This window comes from Odontomachus brunneus, unplaced genomic scaffold (genome assembly GCF_010583005.1).
Source record: "Odontomachus brunneus isolate Ranch 3 - 2012 unplaced genomic scaffold, Obru_v1 Obru_scaffold_005, whole genome shotgun sequence".
NCBI classification, from domain to species: Eukaryota; Metazoa; Arthropoda; class Insecta; order Hymenoptera; family Formicidae; genus Odontomachus; species Odontomachus brunneus.
In genome coordinates this window covers 2283074-2291457 of record NW_022639455.1, presented here as the reverse complement: position 1 = coordinate 2291457, position 8384 = coordinate 2283074, and the positions used below count along the sequence as shown (strand labels likewise).

Below are 8384 nucleotides of genomic sequence, written 5' to 3'. Positions count from 1 at the left end.
ATATATATATATATATATATATATATATATATATATATATATATATATATATATATAGCGCTGACATGCCCCTAAAGAGCGTTCAGCAGAACATTTAAACTGTTGCAATATATCATTAAACCGTTTATAAAACGCTGAGTTCTGCTGAACGCAGCTAGTATCTCACTCCCTCCTTTAAACATGTTTGTTTCTTATATCACATACAGTCGTTTTGTATAAATACATGATAGAACCCCACTATCAATACAACCGACAAATCAACGACCAATACCTTATCTCAGAACGTAATACTTTTGTAAAATGCACTCAGGATATACAATTTTATCTAATCAACGAATTTTATCGATGTTATTTAAAGTACGTGCGCACGAATAAGTACACGGCATATTGTCCGATTCTTCTTAGTGAGAAACTTATACGCGAATTTAGTGAGAAAAGGAAGTAGAGAACATTCGCACGATGGATAACGTACAAAATAAGACCGTCATGATCACCGGTGGGGCCGGCGGTTTGGGCAGCGAATTCGTCAAAATAATGCTGAAGAATGGCGCGAAGAACGTCGCCATCGTGGATTTGCCGACAACACAGGGTCGGAAGCAAGCGACTGAGTTGGAAGACAAATACGGTAAAGGTCGTGCTGCCTTCTTTCCCTGTGACATAGCGGACACCAAGGAAGTCGAGACGACATTCAAGAAGATCTTGGACGCGTTCGGCGAGCTCAATATTGTCGTCAACAACGCCGGGTTGGCGAACGACAGACGGATGGAGCAAACGATGGAAGTGAATGTCATGTCGCTAATACGCATCTCATTATTGGCCTTCGATCACATGGGAAAGCACAAGGGTGGTAAAGGCGGTGCTATCGTCAACATATCGTCCATATTCGGGCTATCCTCGGAGAAATGCGGTATACCGATCTATTGCGCCTCGAAGTACGCGGTAACTGGTTTCAGTCACAGCCTGGCGAACTTCCACTACATCAGTGGAGTGCGCATCCTCACGTTATGCCCGGGCGTCACTTTAACGCCGCTTGTCACCGACAAGACTCACAAGCGGGCTTTGGATTTCGTTGACTTAAACGTCTTCAGCCTGGAAAACTTACCGCAACAGACTCCCGACAATGTGTCGCGCGCGCTACTGCATCTCATACAAAAAGGTGAAAACGGCGCGACCTGGGTAACCGAGGACAGCCAGCCGCCCTACGCGGTGGATTTTCCTCATTACTCTAAGCGAGCCTCGCCTGTGTAAGGTACGTAGTACACCGAGAAGAAATATTTGAAAATTTTGTTCTGGAATATAAAATCTACTTCTGTGAACAAACTTTATATTTTATATGCATACACATAAGTAAATTTTCAAGTATTTTTTAGTGCAACGTCCACATATACATCAGAGTCGTACACGTGTGACTAATCTTTCATGGGAGACCAGAGTCAGATATGTGTGACAATGAATTAATACTTTTTTTCTATATCTGTATAAACGATTGTAAAACTACGTTACTTTTATGTAATCGTATAAAAATAATATAAAATGGTTTATAGTAAGGATTCCTCGAATAAATCAAATAACACGGTGTATAAATCGAAAAATTTGACGTTCCTTTGATTTTTCCTTTGAATTTTTGTTTTTGTTATGGATGAAGTTTCGTTGTTATGTAATTTAGTAGAATATAATAATATATAAGATTTCGTTATATATGACAAGCCGATAACTCATGGAAAAATACGCAATATATATTTACATACGAGTAAATTGACGCGGGGTCTGATAGGTAGATGTTATGTTCTTGAAAATTTTTCACTACGATCGTGTTTCACTTTGCGTTTTTTTTTTGTTGCAACTGCGTGCAATTTTGATCGTTATTATATCGTTATATTTTATATTTTAAGACGTATTATGCTATTTGTCTAAGTGTCAGGTAGATAGAGATGTTTCTATTAATGCTACGAAAACTGTTAATGAAGCTAATGCTTAACCCGTAACAGGTACCATGGGATCCCAGGGACCTCAACTAATTTTATTTTTGTGATAATTCCTAAACTATCCATTGTATGGCGCTATCTTCAGTACCTTTCGAGTAACAGTTTTCAGTATGACAGAAGAAAAGATCATCGAGTTATTTGTAAATAGCTGTGAATTATATGCATTTGTTTTTCGTATGGGGTCACAGTGACCCCATTGTACCGTTAACGTTACTTTTATGAAAATAAGTTTCTTAATCTTCAGCTCAATATGACTCATTCTTCACGCAAAAGAGTAAAAGCTCTTGCCTTTCAATTAGTAGAACCTGAACTTAAAAGATGTCTTACAACTCAATATATTCATAAGCCATTGCGTTTAATAATTTCATCTATTTTAAAAATTGAAGAAACTGAAAGATCTAAAATTATTTTGCTATCCAGACTAAGATGTAATAAATGTCCTAGAAGTAAAGATATGAAGTCCAAAAAAGTACATATATGTTAGATGCAATGGTTCATTAACCAGTATGCACCAAATGTGCAAGCATTATCTGTAACGATTGCACCTAAAAACCCTCTAAGATTTTAATATTGTATTTAATTTAACAATACTTGTTTATATTTTTTATATAATCTATAATTTGTAGACTTAGATTAAAATATAAATTTTTTTCTTTTTCCGATTATTTATCTTTCAGTGTATTTTATTTCAACACTGTCCACATTGTGTTCATTTTATAATCAGTTAACGTTTTCTTTTAGATTACTGAAAAACTGAGACTTATTATATATGTCTAGTTGTAATATAATATTCGTAAAGTATTATTTTTCAACTATAAAGCGTTTTTTTTCTATCTTTTATCATGTTAAAAATGACAAAAAATTTATTTACCGGACCCCATTGTACCTATAGCTTGACTAAAAAGGCATGGTACCTGTTACGAGTTAATGTGCTCTTAAAAAATTGATGGATGACTAATGTTACGAACTTAGAATTGTATTGAGAAATAAACCAAATAAAATTAATGATAACGAGTCTTGTTTAAGTGCGACAATTTTCCGAATGTTATTGATGTACAATGACATATTTTGAAATTAAAATTTTAAGACAAGATATATGTATGTTATTTCTTTAGTATGTTATTTTAGGTTAATATATAAAATGAATATAGTTTTTAATTTTTCTTCCAATATATATATATATATATATATAGCCATACATTAGACAATGTATTCATTATTTGGTATATAAATATTAAAAAAATTTATCCTATATACACACTACAAAAATTTTATTTGCGTGTGTGGATCTCCTAAGTTTGTGATCCGGAAGTGCACTATTTGTGCACTATCACGATGAACAGGAATTGTTATTCTGTCATTAAGTTCGTCAACTGTTTTTGTCGAGTCATATCCTATTGTTTGCACAAATGCAAATAAAAATTTATGAGAAACCATCTATATGTGCATAAAAGCGCGATAAATTGTGCATATGATAAATATCGGAATGACTAGAGGAATAGTTTTACATATATTTGCGAAGAAGATATTATCAACCTGTTTTTTCTCACATTTATGGTGTTATGGTGATTTAAGAATGGACGATGTTAGCAGATTTGATTGAAAACAATTTTATCAGAGGTAAATAAAAAAAGTAATTATTGAAATTATACGTTTTTGTAAAAAGGGATTTAGGTTCGTTTGAATAAGTTATTGTTTGCTATGTTTACTTTTGATTAACTAGGAGGATAATGGTTGAAATTGCTATTGTACTATATAAATATGATATTCATAGCAGTATAAACCAAATTCTTAGTATTGACCAAATTATTAGTATTGACCAAATTCTTGGTATTCTGATGTAACGCCAAGGCAAGTGCTATATGTAAAAATATCTTAGTATTTATGGTATTCATGGTAGAATATTACATGAGTCTCAAAAACTTTTCTTTATTATTATTTGTTTTTAAGGCTAATACTTAAGGACATGATCAAGAATAAGAAAAGTTCATGTATAACCTATGTTTTAAAATTTATTTTTAACAACACGGATTTATATATACGCTATCGCGAGAAGCGACTCAAGGAAAGTTAGCTTCGAACTAATGTACCATGAATTAAAATACGATTAAGACTTAAATATTCCCGTTTAATATAGCGTTTTACACAGTCGATATTGGTTACATTTTTACTTATATGCATGACTTTGATACATATGGATGTGATTGATTCACTTATGACATCGACTTCGGTTTCTTATATTTGGTAATGTTGATATTACAGAAAATAACATAATAACCTTGTTCTTTGCTTTTTGTGACATAAGTATTTTAAATTCAAGTTACAACATTGTTTTTCTTGCATTCTCCTATAAGCGCTGACTGAACGTTGCGTATTGACAAATAAGCGGATTGTATTTACAGCAATAAGTTCATGATATTAAGAATACAGAATATGATATTGTATGAAAGATAAACAAACTGTTGTTTCGATTCTTTCAACGACGGTTATTTCGAAAGAAATATTTGTTTCCATATTTATACTTTAATGTTACTTAAATTGTACGGTACAATCATAATTAATTATGCAGTATAATTAAAATAATACATTTTTAGGCCTGATAAAAGCTTTCTTGTGATTGTTTAATGTTATCATATCAATGTAATTATATCGAAATTAGTATAAGTATTTTAAAAATATTAACAGTACGATATAAATATAAAATAAAAAAATACTTGGAACTTGGTTAATTGTAACTATAATTAAAATTAGTAATGTACATATAATAATTACAAAAAAACGAAAAATATTTGAAGCTAATACGTATAAAAATATTTAAAGTCAATATGTGTAACTGTATATATCTAAAGATATTTATATAGATTTATTAAATTCTTTGTATGAAGAATTATATGGTTTCAGGAAAGATTATATTTTCATATTTGTATTGAATATATGGTAATTGTAAGGAGACAGAATTGCGAATAAGATGTTCTTCGTTAAAATTGGTGGCCCTAAAAAGGGCCGTTTATAATTTTTGCTTGTTAGGCTTTCTTCTCGGTCTTCTTGGGCAGTAAGACTGCTTGGATGTTCGGCAGTACACCACCTTGAGCGATAGTAACACCAGATAAGAGTTTGTTCAACTCCTCGTCATTACGGATGGCAAGTTGTAGATGTCTGGGAATGATTCTAGTCTTCTTGTTATCACGTGCAGCGTTTCCCGCCAATTCCAACACTTCAGCTGCGAGATATTCCATTACAGCTGCCAGGTAAACTGGAGCACCGGCACCTACACGTTCGGCGTAATTGCCTTTGCGTAAGAGCCGATGGATACGTCCGACAGGAAACTGCAATCCAGCACGGTTGGAGCGAGACTTCGCTTTTCCCTTAGCTTTGCCACCTTTACCACGTCCTGACATTCTTGCAAACGATGAGCAACACAAAGACTTCTCAACAAGCTTATGCTTAGCAAGCGATGCGTCGAATGGTTATGAGAGCTCCGTGCCTCGCCGCCGGCTACTTATATCGTAGCAAGGCATACCGTTCAACCAATAGCGCGCCGGGAGTCTAATGATTGGCGGAGGCGCGCCACGCGACTGGTGCGTCGCTACTGTCGCTTTTCTGTATATAAGGGTTGCATTCAGTCGTTCCTCCACAGACATTCGTCTAAAGGCTCAACCGAACGGTTAGCAGCGAATAGATCGAGCGACATCATGCCACCCAAAGCGAGCGGCAAAGCAGTGAAGAAAGCCGGCAAGGCTCAGAAAAATATCAGCAAGACCGATAAGAAGAAGAAAAGGAAGAGGAAGGAGAGCTACGCTATCTATATCTACAAAGTCTTGAAGCAGGTGCATCCCGACACCGGAATCTCCAGCAAGGCGATGAGCATCATGAACAGTTTTGTTAATGATGTTTTTGAGCGTATTGCCGCTGAAGCATCCCGACTGGCGCATTACAATAAGCGTTCGACGATCACGTCTCGGGAGATTCAAACGGCAGTTAGGCTTCTGTTGCCCGGAGAACTGGCAAAGCACGCCGTGAGTGAAGGCACCAAAGCAGTCACCAAATACACCAGCTCTAAGTGAATGATTGCTCTCCAAATCAACGGCCCTTATCAGGGCCACAAATTTCTTATACGTTTGACATTCACGTTTTGCAATTTTATTATTAAATATAAATATGTACACATCCATTTACAAACTAAACTATTAACTCACTTTAATTGAGTTTGACTTGGAGGTAATTCTTTATAAAATCCTGACAGGGAAAGAGAACCTTTAGGAATAAAAATATTAAGAATCTACTTTTGCACGAGTTTTTTTAAACAAATTGTGGCTAATTAAAAATACTTTCTATAGGAAGTTTTTAATATCAATTTTTTATTAAAAAAAAAAAAAACTGAAGATAACTTAAATTTCTCGTAAAACATGAATATAGTGACAGTATATGTTAAAATTATAGACTTTTATCCGGTAAAGATTATAAACAAGTTCGTATCATTTAAATGAAAAATTATAAAAGTTTTCTGTTTTAAGAAGTTCTATAGAGTTCTATAGTTCCACCTTTGCTGAATCACCACTTGAATCTCTATTTTATCATGAAAAGCGCATGTCCTGATTGTAGTGAAAGGCCAGTTCGATTTTAGCATTATTGGCATCGGTCGGAAACTTTTCCCGTTATTGAGTGTGTAAACATATGTTAAATATATATTAATATATCTTGTATCGTAATCAACATCAGTTACATGTTTGAATTTTCACGAACATTGTACGCGTTTGGAGGGAAGCATGTGCTCTTTTAAAACTTAATACACGTAATTTGAGGTTAGCTTATGGACTCCACATTCCTTCTTCCGTGTGTGCTTGGTTACAGAGAAATTTTGAAATAAGTGAAAATCGTGAGAATAATTTAAATATAGAAAAAACGTGAAATATATGGACTCTTCTGATCATACAAAAACATCAATTTTATTGTTTAATAATATAAAGAATGACATCTTACAATGATCATATCGTTTGGATTGATATGGAGGTATGTTACAACATCTAATTCTAATAATTGTGGTAAGAAATTATCTGATTTTACATTTGAAATTATAAATCATTATAACGTTTCATTTTTAGATGACTGGGCTTGACATTGAGAAAGATCATATATTAGAAATTGCCTGTGTTGTGACAGACAAATCGTTACAGATCATCAGTGAAGAATTGAATATTGTAATACATCAACCAGATATAATTTTAAAAAATATGAACAAATGGTGTATGAAAAATCATAAAATCGTAAGTTTGATCTTATTCTTATATAAATAATGTTCTCTGGAGTTTTTCACATCTACAAAATGATATCTATGATTATAGAGTGGATTAGTAGATGACTGCCGTTCGAGTAAGATTTCACTACAAGAAGCTGAAAAGAGTGTACTCCATTTTTTAGAAAAATATGTTTCTAAGCGTACATGCCCATTAGCTGGAAACACAGTCTATATGGATCGCTTATTTTTATGGAAATATATGCCATTAGTAAATGAATACTTGCATTACAGAATTATTGATGTTAGTTCACTCAAGGAGCTTCACAGGTAAAAATAGTTTCTGGTAGATTCTTATCAGTAAGCTGCAATGCTGATGTTTCTTGCAATGCAAGCAAAGTTAGTAGTTTATGTAGTTAGTGCAATGAATATTTAAGTGAACCTTTAACATTTTTAGAAGATGGAATCCGGAGGTATATACAACTGTACCTACCAAAATGTTAAAACATAGAGCACTAGATGATATAAAAGAGAGTATCAATGAACTAGCCCACTATAAAAAACATACATTTCGAGTAAAATGATAATAGTTGAAAAAAATTTCAATCATGTAAAAGGTAAAAAGTACTAAAAATCATTGAAATAATGCAACAAATCTCTTAAGATTTGTGTCTGTATATCGTAAATGTGTAAATATAATAAAAATATAAAATGTGTAAATTTAAATCGTTTATCTCATAGATGTAACACTCTTTTATTCATTGTGGAACATAATAAAAAGACATAATAAAGTACATAAGAATATACATATTGAAATTTTTATTGTTTTTCCACCTTTTGTTAGAAAATAATTTATTACTGCATTAAAAAACATAATACTACGTAACATTAGTCTAAGCTTTTGCATTGGATAGACATTTCTCGAACATAAACTGAACTAATAAATTTTTCTAAGTTTAAGTTACGTTAATTCTCAGATCACGCGCCATAAAATATTATCATTTTGTTTCTCACTTTTTCATTGTCAAGCCTCCATTCAGTAGTTGCATTTAGCGAAAAAGGATCATTTATTAGTCGATCTGGACTCATATACTTGAAATTTTTACGTATACATAAGTTTCATACACTCATTACGCAGATTATATGAAATTATATATATATATATA

At 33.0% G+C, this 8384-nt stretch overlaps 4 protein-coding genes across 5 annotated transcripts; 3 read left to right on the top strand and 1 right to left on the bottom strand.

The window, feature by feature from the left end:
• Nucleotides 1-302: 302 nt before the first annotated feature.
• On the top strand, nt 303-2205 carry LOC116848236 (15-hydroxyprostaglandin dehydrogenase [NAD(+)]-like). Of its 2 annotated transcripts, none has more exons than XM_032824132.1 (2): nt 303-1249; nt 1361-2205. In XM_032824132.1, the coding sequence occupies exon 1, from the start codon at nt 460-462 to the stop codon at nt 1246-1248; it is 789 nt and encodes a 262-aa protein (XP_032680023.1). In that variant the 5' UTR covers nt 303-459; the 3' UTR covers nt 1249; nt 1361-2205. The 2 variants fall into 2 exon arrangements, with proteins under 2 accessions (XP_032680023.1, XP_032680013.1); XM_032824122.1 differs by having other exon boundaries at nt 323-1249; nt 1371-2205.
• Nucleotides 2206-4092: 1887 nt separating this feature from the next.
• Nucleotides 4093-5449, bottom strand: LOC116848273 (histone H2A-like). Its single transcript, XM_032824176.1, has one exon. The coding sequence runs from the start codon at nt 5381-5383 to the stop codon at nt 5009-5011; it is 375 nt and encodes a 124-aa protein (XP_032680067.1). The 5' UTR covers nt 5384-5449; the 3' UTR covers nt 4093-5008.
• A 148-nt stretch (nt 5450-5597) lies between these two features.
• LOC116848282 (histone H2B) lies at nt 5598-6727 on the top strand. Its single transcript, XM_032824188.1, has one exon. The coding sequence runs from the start codon at nt 5678-5680 to the stop codon at nt 6047-6049; it is 372 nt and encodes a 123-aa protein (XP_032680079.1). The 5' UTR covers nt 5598-5677; the 3' UTR covers nt 6050-6727.
• On the top strand, nt 6588-8024 carry LOC116848247 (probable oligoribonuclease). The gene is made up of 4 exons (XM_032824144.1): nt 6588-6995; nt 7088-7249; nt 7328-7548; nt 7676-8024. The coding sequence occupies exons 1-4, from the start codon at nt 6954-6956 to the stop codon at nt 7800-7802; spliced, it is 552 nt and encodes a 183-aa protein (XP_032680035.1). The 5' UTR covers nt 6588-6953; the 3' UTR covers nt 7803-8024.
• The last annotated feature ends 360 nt before the right edge of the window (nt 8025-8384 follow it).